At 38.7% G+C, this 26,998-nt stretch overlaps 1 protein-coding gene across 3 annotated transcripts in view; it reads right to left on the bottom strand.

Annotated features, from left to right (window-relative positions):
- The window catches only part of LOC139747182 (protein C-mannosyl-transferase DPY19L3-like), a 39,445-nt gene continuing 12,447 nt past the window's right edge, over positions 1 to 26,998 (bottom strand). For all 3 annotated transcript variants that reach the window (XM_071659166.1, XM_071659164.1, XM_071659165.1), the window contains exons 3-14: positions 26,589 to 26,738; positions 22,341 to 22,430; positions 20,876 to 20,982; positions 15,766 to 15,921; positions 13,377 to 13,491; positions 12,421 to 12,555; positions 11,672 to 11,905; positions 9,441 to 9,987; positions 5,026 to 5,249; positions 4,516 to 4,737; positions 3,435 to 3,599; positions 1 to 2,890 (exon numbers count right to left, since the gene is read on the bottom strand). In XM_071659166.1, the coding sequence (XP_071515267.1) occupies positions 2,732 to 2,890; positions 3,435 to 3,599; positions 4,516 to 4,737; positions 5,026 to 5,249; positions 9,441 to 9,987; positions 11,672 to 11,905; positions 12,421 to 12,555; positions 13,377 to 13,491; positions 15,766 to 15,921; positions 20,876 to 20,982; positions 22,341 to 22,430; positions 26,589 to 26,738 (2,304 nt within the window). In that variant the 3' untranslated portion in view covers positions 1 to 2,731. The remainder of the gene's footprint in view (positions 2,891 to 3,434; positions 3,600 to 4,515; positions 4,738 to 5,025; positions 5,250 to 9,440; positions 9,988 to 11,671; positions 11,906 to 12,420; positions 12,556 to 13,376; positions 13,492 to 15,765; positions 15,922 to 20,875; positions 20,983 to 22,340; positions 22,431 to 26,588; positions 26,739 to 26,998) is intronic.

The raw sequence follows: 26,998 nt of genomic DNA, 5'->3' as shown, positions 1-26,998 counted from the left end.
TAAATTAATGTCTTTATTAGGACATTCATTCTATATTTTCTATATTCCCTACCTAGAGGAATCTCTAACTTCTTTATCATAGATTACCCTTTGCACCAAGTATCAACTTTTTTAATCAGGATATTAATTTCAATACCTACTTTAATTTCCTCTTGTTTTAATCTTTTTCAGTGTATGTAACTAAGAGTATCAGGTACAGTATATTCCTACTCACAATATCAGATTCTTCCATTCTATTGACATTTTACTGGGAACAAGTTTCTCTGCAGAAAAACTTTGCTCTAATACTGTTTACCTTGCCTCTTTAATCAACTCATTTCCATGATATCTTGATCCTTTCCACCATAAACTTGTTTAGGTTCCCTTGATCAGAAGTGAATTCACACAATCAGAATCATTTAGAGGTGCATATGCAGTGGTGTATAAATGAGTTCCCTAAACTAAGCAGATTCTGAAAATCTTGGAGCAGTTTTTTCTTCTGTTCTTGTCATGGGAAAAGTCTAAACTACAAGTTTCAAATCACCTGTGCATCTTTTATCCTAAATACTTTTCTCTTCTTTAACAGAACATATGTACACATGTACTTAATCATACTCGCTTGCCTTCATCCATTCCCAGTGCCACCCTGAGCCACAGGAAACAGCATCACTACCCTCTGCGTCAGCGAGGTAGTGCCAGGAAAACAAACAAAAAAGACCACATTTGTTCACACTCAAGTCTCCAGCTGTCACGTGTAATGCACTGAAACCATATGTACATATAGTGCAAGGAAACAGATGAAAGAATGGCCCAACCCACCCACACACACACATACATATATGTCCACACACGCACATATACATACCTATACATTTTAACATATACATACACAAACATATACATGTACATAATTCATACTTGCTGCCCTAATTCATTCCTGTCCCCCCCCCCCACCACACACACATGAAATGACACCCCCCTCCCCCCCACACGCATGCGAGGTAGCACTAGGAAAAGACAACAAAGGCCACATTCGTTCACACTCAGTCTCTAGCTGTCCTGTATAATGCACCGAAACCATTTCTAACCCTTTCCATATCCAGGACCCACAAAACTTTCCATGGTTTACCCCAAATGCTTCACATGCCCTGGTTCAATCAATTGACAGCATGTTGACACTAGGATACCACATCGTTCCAATTCACTGTATTCCTTGGACGCCTTTCACCCTCCTGCATGTTCAAGCCCAGCCTGCTCAAAATCGTTTTCACTCCATCCTTCAACCTCCAATTTGGTCTCCCACTTCTCGTTCCCTCCACCTCTGACACAAATACTCTCTTTGTCAATCTTTCTCACTCATTCTCTCCATGTGACCAAACCATTTCAATACACCCTCTTCTGCTCTCTCAACCACACTCTTTTTATTAACACACATCTCTCTTACCCTGGGGATACGAAAGAAAGATTTTTTTTGGTTGAAGATTCAGGTATCAAAATGGCAGCTTGCTGAGTATTGCATGGTCTGGCTAGTGGTAGGTGCACACAAGCAGCCAGCTCTTGAGCAAAAACCAGTTATATCTATAGAAGAGGGAAAGTGAACTAACACTGTGGCATAGGTGACTAGAAGGGGTGGGAGCAGGGGACTGGAAATCCTTCCCTCTAACTTTACTTTTCCAAAAGTAAGGAACAGAGAAGGGGGCCAAGTGTGGACTTTTCCTTCTAAGGCAGTCATCTTTTCTTAATGCTACCTTTACCTTTACATAAGGACTGTCACTGGAATCTATAGCATCTAGAATCTTATCATCATGATTATATCTTTCAGTGAACAGATACATGAGGAGTGTTTACATATCTAGAGTGCTTTTATTGGATATAAAAAGGGTCTTAAAATCAATTTAGTTTTTGAAATCAACTACAATTAGAGTGTCATTTTCACATTCAAACTTCAACTTATGAGCCAGCATGGATGGTCTGTGCACATAACAAGCAGTCAGAATTAATTAGTTAAGTCTGACTTCAGTACATACTAAAACTGATATATAAGTAGGATATCATATGAATAGTAATCGTCTAAATGTTAAAAGAAGAGGCCAGCTAAGAATAACTTCATTCCATCTCAGAGAATGAATGGGTGACTATTTTTTTCATATGTGTTTGTAATTTCCCACATTGGAAACCAATGCTTGGAACAGATGAAGAATGGCCTTGTTTGCTCACATGCACTCTGGATCTGTCATGTACAATGCATTGACACTTACTCAAAAAATTATTCTCTGCAACAAGTAACAGAATTAGATAAGATGCATCATTAACACTTGCATTACAAAAGATATAACTGTCATCATAATATCAACTGCAGCAAACTCAAAGTCTTGTGTCTCTTGTAATACATCATCTTTGAAACCCAATAACTCATGTCAGATGGCACAAGGGTTACAACTTTGTAAAGTGGGTCAGAGTTAAAAACTATTGACAGAAGTCACCATTAATCACAACACAAAAGACAACTACAGTTTAAGATATCTAAAAATTCTTCTGTACTTAAATACTTTAAACTTCTTGGAATATTTCACAACAAAAATACATAATAATGGCCCTTAATACCTGTATGAAGAAAACATTTAAGAAAATAATAGTTGAAAGAACAATTCTATACTCAGACCTAAATCCTGATTTGCTAAATCACCTAGCAAATGTGTAATACTGTATCTCAAACATCTGCAACTTTAAACTTAACTTAAAATTCTTAGAACTAAGTCACAGCAATCCTAAAGACTCTGAAGGTCTTGTTATTCATTACTAAGGAGAAGAAGTGACTGTACTTTGCAATTTTGTGACGAATTATATCACAAAATCTTCCATGCTGTGATTCATGCAAATCTGGTATATCTTGTGCTCCATTTTCTGGGATCTGCAAAGAAACTCATAAATTAGACACATTTGAACACACTAATGTTCATCTTCTCATGTATTTACTTTATTCTATGTACATGCAAGTTCAAGCATAATATTCTACATTTATTCTAGTATTTCAATCACTCCACATGTCAATCACATTATACCATTTTTCTGTGACAGTTCTTTGTTGGAGCTTGTCAGTAGGACCATTAGCATTGAGCCTCTACATACACTGAATTAGAGTTACCCTTTACCAGTAGCCTGTTAAGGATGAGGCACTAAAGGGTAAGAAGCGGCACTGGAGTTCACTAGTTATGGAGACTATTATTGGAGCTACCCCCTTGAAAGAGTTCCATGTGGGAACAAGCATCAGAAATATAGATAGATACTAAGTGCACACCTTATCATAAACAGAAAAAGAATAAAGATTTTGCTGTTTTTTGAGAAGTGAGGGGTAGGAAATAAGTCTACAGAAAGAGTTAAATGTACTAAGAGATTATTTCAAGAACAGTTATAAATTAACAGGACTAACAGAGAATGCTTATGAAAAAACTTACATGGCCATTGTGAAGATCAATAATATCTGTGAGTCTGCAGAGTGGGCGTTTGGGATTTGGGGGAGCTAAGCAAATGCTGTCTTCTAAGATTATATGAGTGGCTCCAGCTGTCTTTAAAGCATTATATACAACCTCTGGTGCTTCACGACCATAGATTTCATAAATCTGCAAAAATTTCAACAAAGTTACTGGACCATTTGTTTCATAAAACTGGCATGAAAAAGTATCAATACAAAGGATTGGTACTGATCCTACACCTATGAATTCAACAGTGTTATTTAACTGTGATGTAGTTTAGGGAATACTGATAGAAATTCTGTTATGTCGTGTGTCTGCAAGTGTTTTGGACGAGGGAGCTATGGCTGACATCAGCGCTGTGTATGGTATACCTCATCCTGCCTTCCCTTCCCCCACTCCTATGCTTCTTAATAATCATTTGTGTTGAGTAAGTGTTGTACTGAAGGACTATGTTCTGTAAACTTTATTAATAAAAGGTGCAAAAAATATGGAAATCATTTTCTCCTAGAAGAAAAAGATCTAACACATTCTTTCTTCTAATTCATATTTTTTCCTTTATTATAAGATTACATGCTAAAACAAACAAAACCATTATTTTTCTCATGAATGAAGAGGTGAACATTTGCACTTTAGGAAAAGCATATTATTCACCAGTTTGTCCAGTCCTATGCACCAATGGCATGGGCACCATAGATATGGCGAGTCCCAAAAAAACGGCTTACATTAGCCTACTATGGTCACATGCAAGTTACTGAGGCCTCCAAACAGCTCCAATGACTCATCCTTTGTTTGGGTTGTTATCTATTGCCAGACAACAAAGCCAATAATACACATGAAATTCAACTTGTGACAGGAAATTGACACCCTGCTACACGAGCATGTACTGAGGCTAATACTATAGCACCAAAAGGGTCAAGCTTTTGATAATGTAAAAAGGGTAGCTAAAACAAAAGTATCTTCTGTCCCATGTACATGGTTAATATTATATCAAACAGCAAAACAATGAGACATGTTCAACAGTTACTGAATATTTCTTGAAGAAAAACTGGTGTTTTGACCTCACCTTGTGTGTTCGATGCCTGAGCCAGGAGTCTTCATAGTGAGGGTGATTGGTAATATGTCGACCTGTGCATAGTTTCACACCAGCCAGTAACTGCATAGAGCCTGCAAATACTGCATCAGGAGGGGTATAAGCCCGAATCCACTCCATCAACTCAACTGTGTCAGGGTCCCAGAATTCATAAAGCTCCTCTGGCCAAAGTTCAGATGATATTTTACCCCAGTACTGAAAGAAAATTATATTTTATCCCATATGTGCTTAATATTTCAGCTTTCGAAATATTAGACTAACACTGATAATGGAGTTTTGCCCCAATGAGAGGTTGCTATAGTGGCAACTAAAAATCTCCTTTAAACAGATATAATTAACATACAAGTGATACTGGATAACAAATTATATAAATGAACCTACTAAAAGGGATGCTTAACAATATCTAGAAATCATCACTAGACCAAGGCAAAGAACAAACAAGAATATGTGTACACAGAAAAGTTTCTTCCATAAAAAACCCACCTTTTGGCATATGAAGGCTACATAACTGATGCCGATGACTATCTTACAAAATCCAGGGAACCATCTTGGAAGGTAAGATGACAGTTTTCCACATGAGGTGATTAGTGAATTGTAAACTCTCATATCTGATATAAAGACTCCAGTCAATACACACACTGTTGGCATCCACAGTACTTTTAATCGGAGAATAAGCACAGCCAAAATGCTCCACACTAAAGATAGGGCTGAAAGTGATAAAACATATTATAGTCTATATCATCATTTTTTATCATTCTTAATCAGTTTCCCATGTCAAGCAAGGTAGTGCAGGGAAACAGACGAAGAATGGCCCATCCCCTCATATACACATATATATACATAAATCCCCATACACACACATATACATATCAGCATATACACAGACATTTACATATCAACATATACATATATACACATGTACATATACTTGCTTGCCTTCATCCATTCCTAGCACTAACCCATCCCACAGGAAACAGCATCGCTACCCCCCTGCTTCAGCAAGGCAGTGCAAGGAAAACAAACAAAAAGGTCATATTCCTTCACACTCGGTCTCTAACTGTCAGGTGTAATGCACTGAAACCACAACTCCCTATCCACATCCAAGCCTCACAGACCTTTCCATGGTTCACTCCAGATGTTTCACATGCCCTGGTTCTGTCCACTGACAACATGTTGACCCTGGTACACCACATTGTTCCAATTCACTCTATTCCATGCTCCCTATCCACATCTAAGTCCTACAGACCTTTCCATGGTTCACTCCAGATGTTTCACATGCCCTGGTTCTGTCCACTGACAACATGTCGACCACGGTACACCACACTGTTCCAATTCACTCTATTCCATGCTCCCTATCCACATCCAAGCCCCACAGACCTTTCCATGGTTCACTCCAGATGTTTCACATGCCCTGGTTCTGTCCACTGACAACATGTCGACCCCGGTACACCACACTGTTCCAATTCACTCTATTCCATGCATCCCCCCCCCGGAATGTTCAGGCCTCAATCACTCAAAATTTTTCACTCCATCCTTCCAGATAAATGCCCATACAGTACACATACATACACAGACATATACATATGGAATGGATGAAGGCAAGCAAGTGTGAATACGTACATGTTACGTATATGTCTGTATGTGTATGTATACGTGTATATGTTGATATCTGTATGTATGCATATGTGTATCTATGAGTGTTTATGCATATATATGCATATGGATCTGGAGAAGGCATATGATAGAGTTGATAGAGATGCTCTGTGGAAGGTATTAAGAATATATGGTGTGGGAGGCAAGTTGTTAGAAGCAGTGAAAAGTTTTTATCGAGGATGTAAGGCATGTGTACGTGTAGGAAGAGAGGAAAGTGATTGGTTCTCAGTGAATGTAGGTTTGCGGCAGGGGTGTGTGATGTCTCTATGGTTGTTTAATTTGTTTATGGATGGGGTTGTAAAGGAGGTAAATGCAAGAGTCCTGGAAAGAGGGGCAAGTATGAAGTCTGTTGGGGATGAGAGAGCTTGGGAAGTGAGTCAATTGTTGTTCGCTGATGATACAGCGCTGGTGGCTGATTCATGTGAGAAACTGCAGAAGCTGGTGACTGAGTTTGGTAAAGTGTGTGGAAGAAGAAAGTTGAGAGTAAATGTGAATAAGAGCAAGGTTATTAGGTACAGTAGGGGTGAGGGTCAAGTCAATTGGGAGGTGAGTTTGAATGGAGAAAAACTGGAGGAAGTGAAGTGTTTTAGATATCTGGGAGTGGATCTGTCAGCGGATGGAACCATGGAAGCGGAAGTGGATCATAGGGTGGGGGAGGGGGCGAAAATTTTGGGAGCCTTGAAAAATGTGTGGAAGTCGAGAACATTATCTCGGAAAGCAAAAATGGGTATGTTTGAGGGAATAGTGGTTCCAACAATGCTGTATGGTTGCGAGGCGTGGGCTATGGATAGAGATGTGCGCAGGAGGGTGGATGTGCTGGAAATGAGATGTTTGAGGACAATGTGTGGTGTGAGGTGGTTTGATCGAGTAAGTAACGTAAGGGTAAGAGAGATGTGTGGAAATAAAAAGAGCGTGGTCGAGAGAGCAGAAGAGGGTGTTTTGAAATGGTTTGGGCACATGGAGAGAATGAGTGAGGAGAGATTGACCAAGAGGATATATGTGTCGGAGGTGGAGGGAACGAGGAGAAGAGGGAGACCAAATTGGAGGTGGAAAGATGGAGTGAAAAAGATTTTGTGTGATCGGGGCCTGAACATGCAGGAGGGTGAAAGGAGGGCAAGAAATAGAGTGAATTGGAGTCATGTGGTATACAGGGGTTGACGTGCTGTCAGTGGATTGAAGCAAGGCATGTGAAGCGTCTGGGGTAAACCATGGAAAGCTGTGTAGGTATGTATATTTGCGTGTGTGGACGTGTGTATGTACATGTGTATGGGGGGGGGGGGTTGGGCCATTTCTTTCGTCTGTTTCCTTGCGCTACCTTGCAAACGCGGGAGACAGCGACAAAGTATAAAAAAAAAAAAAAAAAAAAAAAAAAAAAAAAAAAAATGTGTATTTGAGTGGATGGGCTGTTCTTTGTCAGTTTCCTGGCGCTACCTTGCTGACATGGGAAATGGTAATAAAGTATAATAATGATTATGAATATATATACATATATCATTATACATAATTGCTGTTTCCTGCATGAGCGAGGTAGCACAAGGAAACAGATGAAGAATGGCCCATCCACACATACACATGTATACATATATATTTTTTCATACATATTCACCATTTCCCGCATTAGCGAGGTAATGCTAAGAACAGAGGACTAAGCCTTAGAGGGAATATCCTCACTTGGCCACCTACTCTGTTCCTTCTTTTGTGTGTGTGTGTGTGTGTGTGTGTGTGTGTGTGTGTGTGTGTGTGTGTGTGTGTGTGTCTGAGTACCATGTCTACTCCAATGCATGTATGCACACACACACAACTTAGCCTATGCCAGGTACACATTCTATTGAGTAACCTCTAAGGGAGGATGAACAGCAGGGTGGACTGTGGACTGGCTGCCGCAATGAGGATTCAAAACTATATGGGTTGATCCCAAGTGGCCAATGCATGTGTGACAGTCAGTAATGTTAACTGCTACACCATGATGAACTGTGTGTGTTCATGAGTGCTGCACATTCTTTAAGTAATCTATCTATCTGTACCTCTGGCAAATGCTCCATCTGGGAACTCCCTCATGGGGATAGCCATGGCAAAAGTCTCCATATCTTCTGAATGACAGTACCACAACTTTAGCGCAGTTTTTACAAAGGCTCCTACCTGATGTCCCCACCATCCACCATTATGTATTTCAAAGGCTGCTACCTTATGTTCCCATAAACTACTATCACATAATGTGTCTACCAAATGATCCAGCCTACTACTTCTACCTAATGCTCCTGTCTAATGTTCCTACTTACTAGTTCAATCAATTGCTGGACAAGGGGTGATTGTAAGTTTGTGGATAGAATGCTAACAGTCCACAATGTGGGTGAGGCAGAAAAAAGACAGCTATCCAAGTCAAAGGACAGCAACTTGACAACCACTGAAGTGCTGGATCACTACACAGCTCCCACTGACTCTCCTGATATCCAAGTGGGTGGTACTGGTGGCTGCCTACCAACTACTACATTTTTTTTTTTTTTTTTTTTTTTTTTTGCCGCTGTCTTCCGCGTTTGCGAGGTAGCGCAAGGAAACAGACGAAAGAAATGGCCCAACCCACCCCCATACACATGCCTTGATTCAATCCACTGACAGCACGTCAACCCCGGTATACCACATCGCTCCAATTCACTCTATTCTTTGCCCTCCTTTCACCCTCCTGCATGTTCAGGCCCCGATCACACAAAATCTTTTTCACTCCATCTTTCCACCTCCAATTTGGTCTCCCTCTTCTCCTCGTTCCCTCCACCTCCGACACATATATCCTCTTGGTCAATCTTTCCTCACTCATTCTCTCCATGTGGCCAAACCATTTCAAAACACCCTCTTCTGCTCTCTCAACCACGCTCTTTTTATTTCCACACATCTCTCTTACCCTTACGTTACTTACTCGATCAAACCACCTCACACCACACATTGTCCTCAAACATCTCATTTCCAGCACATCCATCTTCCTGCGCACAACTCTATCCATAGTCCATGCCTCGCAACCATACAACATTGTTGGAACCACTATTCCTACTACATACTTCTAATAAAATGAGATTTCTTTATCTATAAAGACCTCAAGAGTCACTTCATAATATTTTTTTTCCTAATATGATTCTCAGAAAATCTATCACGGTTATTACATTTATGAGAAGGCAGTATCATAAAGGATACATATAAGTATATTACCCAAATAAAGATGGTATACAAATGTGTTAAAGGCATCCAATACTCACTTAAGAAGAAAACCAGATCAGGCCTTCCTTGGATGTAAAACTGGATTTGACTGGAATCACATGGAGCAGATTCATAATCTCTTTGCTTTTCACCTTTTATTACATTTTCTAACAACGTCTTAATTTCAGAGTCCGTTTCATGTGAGGCCTCAATAAATTTCTCCATTTCATGGTAGAGATTCTCAAGTTCTTGCCCTTTATCCTTATACGGTGGGGTAAAAGTAGTTCGTTCCCCTTTATTTAATACAGATGACCCAAAAACGTTTTCCTTAAACTTTTCAGAATATTGATTGTCACCCCCTACATTTACATCTGGCATCTTCCTATACAGACAATTTACAGATGACACCATAAACACTAAAACACAAATAGCATAAACAGGAAGAAGTCCGCTATCACATAATCTTTCCACTGTTTCGGAATCAATATAGTCAAAGGCTTCAGTACACATGTAAAGACGAGAGTCAAAGTCTCGCGGATTTCCCATTTGCAGTTTTGCAAGAAGGAACTGGTACACATGAGAATCTGCATCAATGTTTACAAAAATCTGAAATATAAATCATATTCAATTAATGAAGTGAAAAATTGTTGGGATTTTTTTTTTTTTTGACATCTCTATGATATTCATGTTAAAAAATATTCATTCCATAAAATGTCTGCTATTAATTCGGAATTTTAAACATAATCATTGTAACTATCTGTAGACATGGTCATAAAAAGTCCACAATAAGTAAGGGACATGAGTTACAAGGCTGAAATTCTTTCTTTTGATAACTTTAGATTTAGTAAGGAAAGCATTACTAAAAAAAGGTTCACTTTCTTAGATCACATCTACCCTACAGCTCAACTTCATATGCGACAATATATTGTCAAGTGAAACAATCAAATGACCACTCTTATTTTCTAATTCTCTATGTCCTAATGTTTGCTTATTCTTCTCATTTACAGCCTTTTAACATTTCATCCAGTTAATTTCACCATTATGAAAAGCAGATATATTTAAGCAACTCTATTTTAAGTTTGCTATTAGGACTAGAAAATTTCAAGTGTATGTTCTGGACACAAATGCTTGCCTGCTAATACTAATCAGAATTTGCAGAAATATTCAATGACCCAAAGCATCTTAACAGATCTGCACACATCATTTTGTTTTACCTGTGAGAGACAGCTTGCTTCAAAGAGAGATGTGCAACATTACATTTTTACACACTGCTTCATTATGCAGTCTTCACACAAAAAAAATCAACAAACTTGGCTATTCATCACATGTGCTATATTTCACTACTCTAAACTTTAGACTCTCTTGTACATCAGTCCTGGGTTATCTCAATGCCTATCACACTAATCTATTTATATTGTATCTTAATGATACAAATAACCACATCTGCTAAACTTGCTTGTCAAAGCAATATAATTTTTTATCTTACTTGATTGCCATTTCTGGCATCAGCTAGGTAGTGCCAGGAAACAGACAAAGAATGGCCCATCCACTCATATCTACATATATACATAAACGCCTATACATGCACTTATATGTACATATATATATATATATATATATATATATATATATATATATATATATATATATATATACATATATATATATATATATATATATATATATATATATATATATATATATATAAACATATACATATTCATACTTGCTTGCCTTCAATCCATTCCTGGCGCTACCCTGCTCCATAGGAAACAGCTTCGCTACCTCCTGCTAGAGACTGAGAGTGAACAAATGTGGCCTTTTTTGTCAGTTTTCACCTCGTTAAATTCATTCAAGGACATGGAAGAGTATTTGAAGGAACAAGGCGAGCACTTCCACCAGGATATACTGGACTTTGAACACCGCTATCAAGGAACATATAGCAAGAAAATGATGGGAGATTATATTTGGGGTCTGATTCGTGAAAGTGATTAACAGTACAATTGTAAATATCGAAAAACTACTCTTCTAAATCTTTTGTGATCACTTTTGTTTAACAGTAGGGTAGATACATGTTAATTTTGATTCATATGTTGTTTTTCTGACTTTATGTGAATAAAAATGGGCAAATTTGCCCATTATCCAAATGGAAATCGGTAAATTTCAAAATATCACAGTTTGAAGGGAATAATAGCCTTTATCTCTACTTTTTATGCATAAGCAATTAAGAAATAATATTCACTAACCAGAAAAAAAATTGCTACACAGTTTTATTTAATACTGTAGCTACCTTAATACTTCCATTGATAAACACTGTGGCCAGTAACATCAGGGATAACTCAGCTGCAGCAATGGTGATCCTGATTCTTGCTCTGAGACTTTTGTTAGGGGAAGGCATGGTACTAAGAATAAAAGCTGGTACCACCATGGAGAGTGCTGGTGAGGATATAACCAGAGGAGGATTGGCCTGAATTATGCTTGAAACCACAAGTGATAACCCTGAGACTAACACCAGCATGCTGACCTGAAATGAGAGTCAAACCCCAATTATCACATCCATGTACTGAGATCCAAGCTTCAGAAGTTTTTAGTAAAGCTACGACACATAATACGACTGATAGCAAGAAGGCTGGCTTAAGCTGGCAGATAATAGATCTAAAATAATGAAAACATAGCCAGACATTTTCATGTAATCACTCTGAAGAGTGGGTGGAATAAAAGCCCCAGTCAGGAAACCATAATCAGAGTCTTTATACAAGACAAATATATGTTTAGACTTAAACCTAATTTAATCCACTGTATCTGGTAATCTACATTCCAGCTAGTATGCTAAATATACATGGCGACCTTCATAAATAGAGCTCTGACGTCATAGTGAATAAAGACAACACCATTAACAATAAAGATGGATTAATCCCCATGAATCAATTTCATTTCAATTATAAGTAGCTATAAGGCTAAAGATGCTATTGCTACAGAAAGACACATGACCAATGACATATCATTTCATAAATCATAATAATCCCTCATTTTACATACCTTTGCTCCAGATAGAAGAGGTAATCTTGCAAGAAACACAAAGCAAAACAGCTGACATAGTAAAATAAACGGACCAAACTGCCAACTCAAAAGAATAGTCACAGTAAGCAGGAAGATGGCCATCATCTTAATTCTCTGAAAAAAAAAAAAAAAAATACATATTTGAGGGTTTTCTGAATGTTTGATGATACGGTGGCAGATGAAAGGTGTTTGAGATGGAGAGGGATGAGAAGTGCAAAGGTAACAGAAGGTGGTTTAATGAAAAGAGAAGAGGTGGTGAAACCCGTATGTAAGATCAAATAAGGTGAGACAGCTGAAGTGGATTTTACTGAACCAAGGTATGTGATGTGTCCAGGATAAACCATGGAAAGGTCTGATGGGTCTGGTTTTAGATAGGGAGCTGTGGTTTTGGTGCATTACACATGACAGCTAGACAAGGGATATAGGCAGATGTGGCCTTTCTTCCTCTGTTCCTGGTGCTACCTTACTAATGCAGGAAAAGAAGATCCAGGATGATTTTTTTTTCCCCATATGATTAAAGGGGTTGGTGTGAGAGGGAGATCACCTATGACATGGGGAAACAGAGTGGAAGAGTACAACAGGGAGAGAAATGGGGGAAGAAAGAGTGGTATGATGTATGCAAGGACAGGGATACATGGAGACTCTTTTGACATGGCCACCCTCTTGATGAGAGTTCTCGGAGGGAACCGGCATCAGTGTAGATAGACATACATATGCACCCACAGTACTCACATACACACTGTGCAGAAATTTCAAGAAATGGGGTTTCAAGATGTACAACTCTTTCTTTCTAATGTGCAAATATGCAATTCTAAGCACACAAACTAGGTGCTTCTGCTGAAGTCAAAACACGTATGTATGTAATTCAAAAAAATATGTAATCAAATAATCTAATGTCTAAATCTAATAAAAACAGCTTCACTTCAGCAACTGACCTGCCATTTATATGATTTGATGAAGGTGCATAAAAGAAATAATTGTAAAAAGAGAAGAGGAATGGCAAAACTTTCCCTCAGAGGAACTGTGTAGTTGACTCTAGTTGTGTCAATCCTGTGAAATATAGTGAAAGAAAACCAAATTAATAATTTTCACATTATTTACATGGAAGATATTATTTATCTATAATACTTGATCGCTGTTTCCCGCATCAGCAAGGTAGCGCCAGGAAACAGATGAAGAATGGCCCATCCACTCATATATGTATATACATAAAAACCCATACACACACATTCACATACATATCCATATCAAAGTATACATACATATACATACACATATACACATTATTTATTATTCATTTTGCTTTGTCGCTGTCTCACGCGTTAGCAAGGTAGCGCAAGGAAACAGACGAAAGAATGGCCCAACCCACCCACATACACATGTATATACATACACGTCCACACACGCAAATATACATACCCATACATCTCAATGTATACATATATATATATATACACACACAGACATATACATATATACACATGTACATAATTCATACTGTCTGCCTTTATTCATTCCCATCGCCATCCTGCCACACATGAAATAACAACCCCCTCCCCCTCATGTGTGCGAGGTAGCGCTAGGAAGACAACAAAGTCCCCATTCGTTCACACTCAGTCTCTAGCTGTCATGTAATAATGCACCGAAACCACAGCTCCCTTTCCACATCCAGGCCCCACAGAACTTTCCATGGTTTACCCCCAGATGCTTCACATGCCCTGGTTCAATCCACTGACAGCACGTCGACCCTGGTATAACACATCGTTCCAATTCACTCTATTCCTCGCATGCCTTTCACCCTCCGGCATGTTCAGGCCCCAATCACTCAAAATCTTTTTCACTCCATCTTTCCACCTCCAATTCGGTCTCCCACTTCTCGTTCCCTCCACCTCTGACACATATATCCTCTTGGTCAATCTTTCCTCACTCATTCTCTCCATGTGACCAAACCATTTCAAAACACCCTCTTCTGCTCTCTCAACCACACTCTTTTTATTACCCTCTCTTACCCTATTATTACTTGCTCGATCAAACCACCTCACATCACATACTGTCCTCAAACATCTCATTTCCAGCACATCCACCCTCCTGCGCACAACTCTATCCATAGCCCATGCCTCACAACCATACAACATTGTTCGAACCACTATTCCTTCAAACGTACCCATTTTTGCTTTCCGAGATAATGTTTTTGACTTCCACACATTCCTCAAGGCTCCCGAAATTTCCCCCCCCCTCCCCCACCCTATGATTCACTTCCGCTTCCATCCGCTGCCAAATCCACTCCCAGATATCTAAAACACTTTACTTCCTCCAGTTTTTCTCCATTCAAACTTACCTCCCAACTGACTTGAACCTCAACCCTATTGTACCGAATGACCTTGCTCTTATTCACATTTACTCTCAACTTTCTTCTTTATATATATATATATATATATATATATATATATATATATATATATATATATATATATATATATATATATTTTTTTTTTTCATACTATTCGCCATTTCCCGCATTAGCGAGGTAGCGCTAAGAACAGAGGACTGGGCCTTTGAGGGAATATCCTCACCTGGCCCCCTTCTCTGTTCCTTCTTTTTTTTTTTTTTTTTTTTTTCCAAAAGATATATATATATATATATATATATATATATATATATATATATATATATATATATATATATATATATATGTATGTATATGTATGTATGTGTTGAAATGTATAGGTATGTATATGTGCATGTGTGGGTGTTTATGTATATGCATGTGTATGTGTTGGGCCATTCTTTGGTCTGTTTCCTTGTGCTACCTCCATAATGTGGGAGACAGTGACTAAGTATAATAAAAGAAAAGAAAAGGAAAAAAATAAATATATATACTTGCACACTCTCACTACTATGTTATCTGGGGCCCCTCAAATCCTGCATTCAAAAAACTAGTGTCATTCAGTTATCATTACTGAAAATAATACTTTTAGACTAAAATCAAATCTGGGCATTCCAACTATACAGTGGAACTTTTAGTTGCAGTTCTTGGTAAGCATGCTTCAACTATGCAACATCATGGTCTCCCAGGTTTTCTGTCTCCTATTTATAACTTATTTTGGGCATTCTTTGTTTTGTGTGGCTTTTTTCTTTGTTTTGCCCATTATACATCCAGGAATGTCTTCTGATAGACCAGTAAACAGCTAGCAGTGTAGTGTTGTGCAGATCTATGCTATGATAGGCTAAGAAATTGGCTTTTAGTTCCCACTACACTGAGCAATTAAAAACCCACAGAAATGTTTTATTCAGTATTACTGATTACCTTTGTAAACAGCATACCTGTGGACAATGAAGAGGATTACAGCAATTGCCCCTGCCAGAACAGAATCACTGAGATACCAGGCTGTGATATAAAGAACAGCAACAAAAACACCATGTAGTCCAAACACACTTGAGACATAGAATATGCTGGGAGATTCCTGGGGTGACAGCCATCTGAAATATAAGAAGTACAATAACATGTGTGTGTGTGTGTGTGTATACATAAACACACCATTTCCCACATGAGCGAAAGTAGTGTCAGGAACAATGACAGAGCCTTAAAGAGAAAATTTCTCACTTGGCTTCTTGCTATATTCTTTCTTTTGGTGAGTAATACAAGAAGGGAAGATTCTTTCTGTCTTTCATACTTGATCACCATGTCCAATGTTAGAGAGGCTGTGCCAGGAAAAGGAGTTAGGCCGCATCCAATCTCTAACTGTCATGTGTAATTCACCGAAACCATAGCTCCCTATCCACAATCAGGCCCCACAGACCTTTCCACAGTTTACCCCACATGCTTCACATGCCCTGGTTCAGTCTATGGACAGCAAGTCCACCCAAGTAAACCACATAATTCTAATTCACACTATCCCATGCATGCCTTTCATGCTCCTGCATGTGCAAGCCCAGATCACTCAGTATACTACATCATTCCAATTCACTCTATCCCAAGCATGCCTCTCATGCTCATGCATGTGCTGGCCCAAATCACTCAGTATACCACATCATTCCAATTCACTCTATCCTGTGCATGCCTTTCACACTCCTGCAAGTGCAGGCCCATATCACTCAAAATATATTTCACTCCATCCTTCCATTTCCAATTTGGTCTCCCTGTTCTCCTTGTTCCCTCCACTTCTGACACATATAACCTCTTTGTCAACCTTCCCTCACTCATTCTATCCATATGTCCAAACCATTTCAGCACTCTCTCTTCTGCTCTCTCAACCACACTCTTTTTATTACTGCACATGTCTCTTATCCTTTCATTACTTACTCAGTTGAATTACCTCACTGCATGCTGTCCTTAAACTTCTCATTTCCAACAAACTCACCCTTCTAAACAAAACCTAATTTATAGCCCAAGCCTTGCATCCATATAATATTGGTAGGAATACTATTCCTTCAAACACAACCATTTTTGCCCTCCCACATGATATTCTCTCTTTCCACACATTGTTGAGTGTTCGTAGAACATTAGCCCCCCTCCCCATCCTATGAATCACTTCTGCTTCCATGGTTCCATTCGCTGCCACATCTAAAACACTTTTACTCCATTCAACCTCACACCCTCACTTCAGTCACTGACTTCTGCAGTTTCTCACTCAAATCTAGCAACAGTGCTGTATCAGCAGAAAACAACAACAAACTCACTTTCCAGGCCCTCTCATCCCCCACAGACTGCACACTTGCCCATCTCCAAGACTTTTGCAGAAATGCAGGGAAAACTTAGGGAAGAGCAAGCGGCTGGAAACCCTTTGTTCTAGTATTACTTTTCAAAAGAGAGAACAGAGCAAGGATGCAAGAGAGGATTTTTCCCTCTAATGCTTAGTCATCTGTTCCTGATACTACCTATGCTCAAGCAAGAAATGGCAAGCATATATATCATTATATATATGAAATGACACCCCCCCTCCCCCCATATGTGCACAAGGTAGCGCTAGGAAAAGACAACAAAGGCCACATTTGTTCACACTCAGTCTCTGGCTGTCATGTATAATGCACCAAAGCCACAGCACCCTTTCCACATCCAGGCCCCACAAAACTTTCCATGGTTTACCCCGACACTTCACATGCCCTGGTTCAATCCACTGACAGCACGTCCATCCTGGAACACCACATCATTCCTATTCACTCTATTCCTTGCACGCCCTTCACCCTCCTGCATGTTCAGGCCCCAATCGCTCAAAATCTTTTTCACTCCATCCTTCCACCTCTAATTAGGTCTCCCACTTCTCCTCGTTCCCTCCACCTCTGACACATATTTTTGTCAATCTTTCCCCACTCATTCTCTCCATGCGACCAAATCATCTCAATACACCCTCTTCTGCTCTCTCAACCACACTCTTTTCATTACCACACATCTCTCTTACCCTTTCATTCCTTACTCGATCAAACCACCTTACACCACATACTGTCCTTAAACATCTCATTTCTAACACATCCACCCTCCTCCGCACAACCCTATCTATAGCCCATGCCTCGCAACCACTATTCCTTCAAACATACCCATTTTTTGCGTTCTTGTCTTTCACACATTCTTCAATGCTCCCAAAACCTTTGTCCCTTCCCCCACCCTGTGACTCACTACTGCTTTCATGGTTCCATATGCTGCCAAATCCACTTCCAGATATCTAAAACACTACACTTCCTTCAGTTTTTCTCCATTCAAACCTACCTCCCAATTGATTTGTCCCTCAACCCTACTGTACCCAATAACCTTGCTCTTACATTTACTCTCAGCTCTCTTCTTTCACACACTTTACCAAACTCAGTCTCCAGTTTCTGCAGTTTCTCACTGGAATCAGCCACCAGCGCTGTATCATCAGGAAACAACAACTGACTCACTTCCCAAGCCTTTTCATCCACAACAGACTGCATACTTGCCCTTCTCTCCAAAACTCTTGCATTCACCTCCCTAACAGCCCCATCCATAAACAAATTAAACAACCATGGAGATATCATGCACCCCTGCCGCAAACCGACATTCACTGGGAACCAATCACTTTCCTCTCTTCCTACTCGTACACATGCCTTACATCCTCGATAAAAGCTTTTCACTGCTTCTAACAACTTGCCTTCCAAACCATATACTCTTAATACCTTCCATACAGCATCTCTATCAACTCTACCATATGCCTTCTCCAGATCCATAAATGCTATATACAAATCCATATATGTATATATACATATGTAGCGCAAGGAAACAGACGAAAGAAACTGCCCAACCCACTCCCATACACATGTATATACATACACGTCAACACACGCAAATATACATACCTATACATCTCAATGTACACATATATATACACACACAGACATATACATATATACACGTACATAATTCATACTGTCTGCCTTTATTTATTCCCATATGTAATACAAATATTACACATAAATATTAAATTATACACATACACAATTTTTTCTTTCATACATATTTGCCATTTTCTGCATTAGTGAGGTAGCAATATATACTTGTACATGTTCATGCTTGCCTTCATCCACTCCTGGTGCCATCCCACCCCACATGAAACAGCACTACTACCCCAGCATCAGCAAGGTACCACCAAGAAAACAGACAAAAAAAGGCTACATACGCTCACACTCAGTCTCTAGCTGTCATGCGTAATGCACCAAAATTACAGCTCCCTATCCACATCCAGGCCCCACAGACCTTTTCATGGTTTACCCCAGACGTTTCACAAGCCCTGGTTCAGTCCACTGACAGCACATCGACCCTGGTATACCACATATGCCACATTGCTCTAATTCACTCTATTCCTTGCACGCCTCTCACCCTCCTGCATAATGAGGCCTGATGGCTCAAAATACTTTTCACTCCATATTCATACTTCCTTGCCTACATTCCCAGCGCCATCATGTTCCACAGGAAACAACATTGCCATCTCCTGCGTCAGCGAGGTAGATCTAGGAAACGGATGAAGAAAGGCCACATCCGCTCACATCCTTCCCCAGGAGTCCCTTGTATACCTATGAGGCTCCTACAGCACTCAGAAAGTAGACAATGTCTGCTGGGCAGGACCACAGGTCATAATGTGCTGGGAGGGCAGTTGTTTAGTACTCGTCAGGTTATTTCAGTATGCATATGTTCTGTCAATTGTATATTGTGAGGGAGGGGGAATCTTAACTGATGCTGCTAAAGTGTAAAGAAGGGGAAAAGTTTCATTTCTACTTTGGGAGTGGTCGTTAATTTTGGAGCACCTAGGGGGAGAGGGGTCTAGTACTGTTGCATAGAACCATGTCCCAAGGATGTTGAGGTGGAACTGTACTGGAAAGATCTTCGTTTCACTGTGTAAGTGTGGTTGCTGGCAGGCACTGACTGTTCTTAATGCACTATTTCGTATGGCTTGCAGCTTTCTTACTTTTGCTGTTGGTATGGTGGAAGACCAGGCAAGTAAAGTGTAGCTTTGAGTAGAGATGAAGTGTTTGTGGATAATGTTGATTTTTTTTTCTTGTCCAAATTTGGAGCCATATAATTTTCTGATGGCATTGTTTGTTTTTTTTTCTTTCCATGTAATTGGTGTGGGGAATGAATATCATGAATGAATCATATGTGGTGCCTATAATGGCTAGTGATAAGTGCAGTGGGAGTGATTATCCATTCAAGGTGACTGAAAGGTAACATATATGAGTTATCAGACTCTGTCTACAAGAGGATGCATCATGGGTGAAAAGTTACCTTTGGTGAGGCTGTATCATTAGAACTAGTCTCATCAAAGAACTTCTCATTCCACAGTAGTCCACAATTCCCTTCTACTGGGTTTGTGAAGCCCCTGGAAAGAGATTCTGGGGAACACAGGACTCTTTCTTAGGTAGAGGTCCTGGAGTAATCATTCTTTTTTTCTTTCTTTCAAACTATTCGCCATTTCCCGCATTAGCGAGGTAGCGTTAAGAACACAGAACTGGGCCTTTGAGGGAATATCCTCACCTGGCCCCCTTCTCTGTTCCTTCTTTTGGAAAATTGAAAAAAAATAATGAGAGGGGAGGATTTCCAGCCCCCCGCTCCCTCCCCTTTTAGTCGCCTTCTACGACACGCAGGGAATACGTGGGAAGTATTCTTTCTCCCCTATCTCCAGGGATAAATCATAAGTGGAGTAATCATAAATATAAAAATACATATACATTTCTTTTTTCTCATAAATTGATTTTCTGATATAAGATATAAGGATATGGACGTGGTTTTAGGAGATTCAAACTAAAATTTCACAGTTTGTAAGTTTCTTTGAACCCTGAAACAAACCCAAGACATCCTAACACAAAATACACTTTCCATGCAATTTATACATGACAAGCAAGTACTAAGAGAACTATGAGGCGAGATTCATTCTAAATTTGCAACCATGTGAAAGTACACAAATTATCACTAAAAATTTTCACTAACCTGTAAATGGCACTAATGATGATTTCTGGTAAAATATTGAAACGGTGGATAATGTTGATGGTACGACCATGTTCTGTTCTATTGTCTTGTATCAGTTGATTAAAGCCCTGATAAAACAAGTGCCATACATCAAACTTTTTCTAATCAGTAAATTCAACAAAGTTTTATACACAGTAAAAAAAAAAAAATAAAAAAAAAAAAAAAAAATCAGCTGTCTTTTTAACATCGTTTTATACATATTTAGAGACTAATAAGAGGAATGGAACTTAGGCACCTCCAACTGTAAAATTTCTAACCTTTTTGGATGCCTCACATTATTTTCAAGCCCTACATAAGATAAAATATGGCAAGGGAAATGAGTGGATGGTATGGCAGTTGAAATTCTTTAAAAACGGTTGACTTTGATGTTGACTGGCTAGTCAGAGTTTTCAATGTAAGTATCATGGTGAGGTGCCTAAGGATTGTCAGAATGCATGTTCATTCCAACTGTATAAAGGCAAGTGCGACAAAGGTGAGTATCCAAATAACAGAGGTATAAGATTACTGAGTGTATCTGGTAAGTTGTATGGAAGAGTGGTGACTGAGACGATGGTGGTATGCAGAGAGACTCAGAATGGGGAGGAACAATGATGTTTCATAAGTGATTGAGGATATGTGATCTGGTGTTTTCTTAAAAGAAAGTGTGTGAGGAATACCTAGAGAAAAGGATTTGTATGTGGCATTTATGGACTTAGAGAAAGCATATGGTAATGATGACAGATGGATTTAAGGTGTTACGAATATATCGCATAGGAGGAAAGCTCCTAGAAGCAGTAGAGTTTTAACCCCAATAATGAGGTGTGTGTGTTCATGAAGGTAGAAAGGAGGATGAATGGTTCTAGGTGAAGCTGGATCTGTAGCAGGGGTGGTGAGGGTGGTAAAATGCAACGGTCTGGAGAGAGGGGAAAGTATGCAGTCTCTCAGGGACAATGGGGCATGAAAGCTTAGGTCAGTTGTTGCTTGAGAATCAGCTACAGGCTGATCAGCCTGGATGAGATGGAAGAGAGGGTGAATTACAGAAGTGATGGAAGATGCTCTTAGTCATGAAAGCAAATCTGACTCTTTTAAAGAAATGCTTTGCAATGATTTAAAGAAGAAGTGAAAGTGAGGTTCATGATAGGGGAAGAGTTTCATGTATAAATATGGTGTTCCCGATACAAAAAGCATCAGAGCAAGAGCTGTCAAATTATAACAGCAGGGGATGATTTTTTTTAATACATCAAGGAAATTAGGACTACATCCCAGTATGATTACCTCTGCTATACTGTCAACACTGGAATACTCGTCCCAAAGAAAGTAAATATAAAAGCTGTCTAAGAATGGCCAAAGAATTCTCCTAGAGGGTCAAAGCTGACATTTTCTAAGGGGAATAAAAGTTATGTATCTAGAATATGGCATTATTTAATGCACTGAAAATATTACCAACCTCTCTCCATGTTGGAGCTTCTATAATCTGCTTGTAATATGAGTAATATAGGCCCTGCTCTGTTCGGAAAGATATTTCCCTCTCAACCTCCTGCAAAAAGTAAATTAAATTTTCAGTATCATGTATACAATATCTTTAGTAAAAAAAATACTGAAGTAGTGAATATCAAATTTCCAGCAGCCCACAGTTCTTGTACAATTCGTTTAATATATTTTTAAATGGACAAAAACTAGGACCTTTGAGGCAGGTCCTGCCTACTTATAACTAAGTAAATTTTTCACAAAGGACTGTGCATATTCCATGTGGCTTCAGTACATTAAATGTGACAAATAGGTGGCAGGAAATGCTATTACAATTCAAAGAAGGCATAAACTGAATAAGGTATAAATATCATCTCGTACATTATTTCTGTGCAATGTTGTCCTTACTGTAATACTTATGTGTACTTCAAATAAAATAACTTTTGGACAATTTTTGAGCAATATAGAATTAAATGCATATGAATTTAACAAATATGTAAGCTTTGAATAATAAAAAACTATTACCTCTCTAGGGTAAATCCTTTTACAGGAATCTCAAGGAACCCCAAGGATTAGAAAACTCTAATCTGCATTCTAGTAAGGTTAAAACCACTCACGCCTCACCAACAACCTATTTGGTGCTAAAAGCCTGCTGGTTTGGCCTATGGCTATCAACTGACTAATTAGCTAACCCAATTTGGCAATGAAGTGACTTTCTGACTGGGACCAACACACCACATCATAACACTAGGAATATGTATGTTAAACCAATGGTAGTCACTGTCAGTTAAGATCATGGTTTTTCAAAAAACAGTAAGATTGGGTGGGAAACATAATCCCAGATATAATGTTAATGGGACATTGCCCTGGAGAGAAACAGCATTTTTAACTTAACATTCCTCTCCAGGGTTAGAATGTCTCAAGACTTTGAGAGTAAACTAATATGGAAAAGGAGCGTTGAGAAAAACTTTCTCAAAAGGAAAATAAGGTAAGGCAAAGCTGTGAACTTAAAAGACATCTTATGACACACTCGGGTTCCTCTATCCCAAAAGGCTGCAACCCAATTTTGTACCTCATAAAAGCATGGACACACAACTACTAGCTCAGTAAAATGACATTTATCAAACTCCACTGAAAGGGAAAAGAATGCACACTTTTTCTAGTCAGCAAAAGCATTTGACCAAGTAAAGTAAGGAGTACTACAAAAGAAAGTACTTGAAAAAAATATTATGGGGAAAATAAGAAAATGGACTTTCTAACAGAAAGTTAATATTAGGTGCAAGAAGCATGTCTGACAAAGATGTGCTTTCAAGTGTCCAGCAATGAAAAGTTTTAGCTTGAATATTATTTGTAATCATATCTGACATACATAAAAATGCTACAGAGAAAGTAGTCAGGAGCTCTGCTGATAACACAAGAGTGAGTGAAACAGCAGAAAATGAAGATCAAGAAAAAATACAGAAAGATTTGGATACCATATGCATATGGGCAAAAAAGAAATTTGAACAAATAAGTCATATGAAAGTTAACAATATTTCAGTGCCAAAAGAAAAAAGAAAGTAATGTCAGAGATTTGGGAGTTATTACATATGAAAAATTTGCATTTAAGGAACAGACTGATAAGACAATGCTCACTTGCAGAAAAATGAGGGGAATGATATCAAGAACCTTTGTAACAAGAAAAAGAAAACTAATGATGAAAATGACTGATATGCTTTATACCATCCAAACTCCAAGAGATCTGTCCATATGAGCAGGTAGAACAACAATGGATAGAAAATAAGAAAAGATTCATAGGAAGTGAAAGAAAAAATTCCACTTCTGAGTTATTTTCCTAAAGTAGGAAAAGTTAAAAGTGCCAAATAAAGATCATTTGTCCTTAAGTACTCAATCATCTGTTCTAAACACTGTCTAACTTATGGAGGAAAAACGAGCATGCTTGAAAGAAAAGATAATGATGATAATAATAACATACAAATGAGAGTTGGGGTGAAAGAGTATCATTAAATTCTAGGGAGAATAAAAAGATGTTTTGGAAGGAGGTAAATAAAATACATAAGACAAGAGAACATATGGGAACATCGGTGAAGGGGGATAATGGGGAGGTAATGACAAGTAGTGGTGATGTGAGGAGGTGGAGTGAATATTTTGAAGGTTTGTTAAATGTGTTAGATAAGAGTGGCAGATATACGGTGCTTTGGTCGAGGTGGTGTGCGAAGTGAGAGGGTCAGGGAGAATGGTTTGGTAAACAGAGAAGAGGTAGTGAAAGTTTTGCAGAAGATGAAAGCCGGCATGGCGGCGGGTTTGGATGGTATACCAGTGGAATTTATTAAAAAAGGGGGAGATTGTGTTGTTGACTGGTTGGTGAGGATATTCAATGTATGTACGGCTCATGGTGAAGTGCCTGAGGATTGGCAGGATGCATGCATGGTGCCATTGTACAAAGGCAAAGGGGACAAACAAATGTGGCCTTTGTTGTCTTTTCCTAGCGCTACCTCACTCGCGCGCGTGTGTGTGTGTGTGTGTGTGTGTGTGTGTGTGTGTGTGTGTGTGTGGGGGGGGTCAATTTCATGCGTGGCGGGGTGGCGAAGGGAATGAATAAAGGCAGCAAGTATGAATTATGTACGTGTATATATGTATATGTCTGTGTATGTATATATGTATACGTTGAATTGTATAGGTATGTATATGTGTGTGTGTGGATGTGTATGTATATATACATGTATGTGGGTGGGTTGGGCCATTCTTTCGTCTGTTTCCTTGCACTACCTTGCTAATGCGGGAGAAAGCGGCAAAGCAAAATAAATGAATTAATAAATAATGATAATAATAATAATAATAATAATAATAATAATAATAATAATAATAATTTTTTTTTTTTTTTCAATTTTCCAAAAGAAGGAACAGAGAATTGGGCCAGGTGAGGGTATTCCCTCAAAGGCCCAGTCCTCTGTTCTTAACGCTACCTCGCTAATGCGGGAAATGGTGAATAGTTTGAAAGAAAGTAATAAATGAGGAGAGGCTGACAAAGAGGGTTGAAAGGCATGGAAGGGAGGGAGAAAATTGGAGCGATGTTGTATACAAGCCACTCTGTGCTGTCAATGAACTGAACCACAGCATATGAAGCAGCCAGGGGAAACCATGGAGAGGTCTTTGGGACCTGGTCGTGGGCAGGATGATAGAGTTTAGGCATATTACACATGACAGCTACTTCCAAAATTCTGGAAACAGTGAACAAGTAAGAAGGAGAAAAAAATAACAGTAATACAGTCTTTTTTACAGAGACCAACATGGTACAGGAAAAAATAAAACATGCCCAAATTAAAAGTGAAAAGAAAGAAAAATAATGCAAAACTCCATAAATGTTTGTGGACCTGACTCAAAAATGTAGATAATGTAAAGAAAACAGGAAAAGAGGAGGGAGAGAATTCTACTGCTTACCTGTCTGAGGGAAGGAGGTCAATCTTTTACTGCTTAACTATTTTAGGGATGAAGAAGGTACCATGATGGTCAATCAAAAGTATCTAGTCTCCACACACAAACTGAGGGAAGCAGCAGCTAAATGTAAGCTCAGGTCCCAGCCTTGGTGGCAAGGCTACATGCAGACAACTCATAAGGGGATTGACCAAAATAAAACCTCCAAAAGAGAGAGAGCAGCAAAAACATTAAAGCACTCAAAGAGAGATGGTTATACAGAAGTGATACCACAATAAATGTGATGGAAATTTTTTTTTTACAGTCTTACTAATATGGAAGGGGAAGAAAGAACACATCACATGTTAGCATTAATCTATAATAGGGTGAATAAAACCCTCGTAGATGCAAAATAACTGCTCACAAGGAAAAAATTAAAGAACCTATGCAATACCTCCAGCGTTTGGGAAGCATACTGAATGATGATTATGTAGGGTTTCCAGTAAAGAGAATGGTAATGCCCTCTAAATTTATGCCATAAACATGGTTGAGCTGGTGTGTTCTGAAGCTGAATAGATGGACCCAAGAGATTCTTAGAAACAAATATTCGAAAATGTGTTTGAACTCTATCAAATTTTCCTGCTAAAAGTCAAAGTTGAGAGAAATACGTACATTATGTGAAAGACAATATATATCAGAAGAAAAATAGGGGAAGGAAAGTAAGTGGAAGTATGCAGAACTAGTCACACTAATAATTTTAGTGTCACTGAAATGAAACAATGCCACAGCACAAAAAGAGTCTGTGGAAACTTACCTTAATGTTTGAGAACCAAAGCTGATTTTCATGAAGGGTACCTAAGTACTGTGGATACTTAGTAAGTATGATGACAACAGCAATTACCCCAAGAGTTCCACTCAGAATTTTCCACAGCAGAGAGTACATAGCATTCAGGTCCTCTTCAATCTGTCAAAAGTCATTAGAATTCTTACATTATTCAATGCTTATATTAAGGTTGGTTATTTTCCATATGAAAAATCATTATACTATATACTAGTAATAAAGGCAATTATGATAAATTTTTGCCCTAAGAATCTGGTCCTAGACACCAAATGTAAAATATACCATACCTGACAAAATGCACCTTCTGTCCATACACCAATAGGTATAATGTACTGTACCTGACAGATCATGCCTTTTCAGTTTAAATGAAAAAATTGGATACA

This window comes from Panulirus ornatus, chromosome 67, assembly GCF_036320965.1.
Source record: "Panulirus ornatus isolate Po-2019 chromosome 67, ASM3632096v1, whole genome shotgun sequence".
Lineage (NCBI taxonomy): Eukaryota > Metazoa > Arthropoda > Malacostraca > Decapoda > Palinuridae > Panulirus > Panulirus ornatus.
This window is presented reverse-complemented; position numbering and strand designations above follow the sequence as displayed.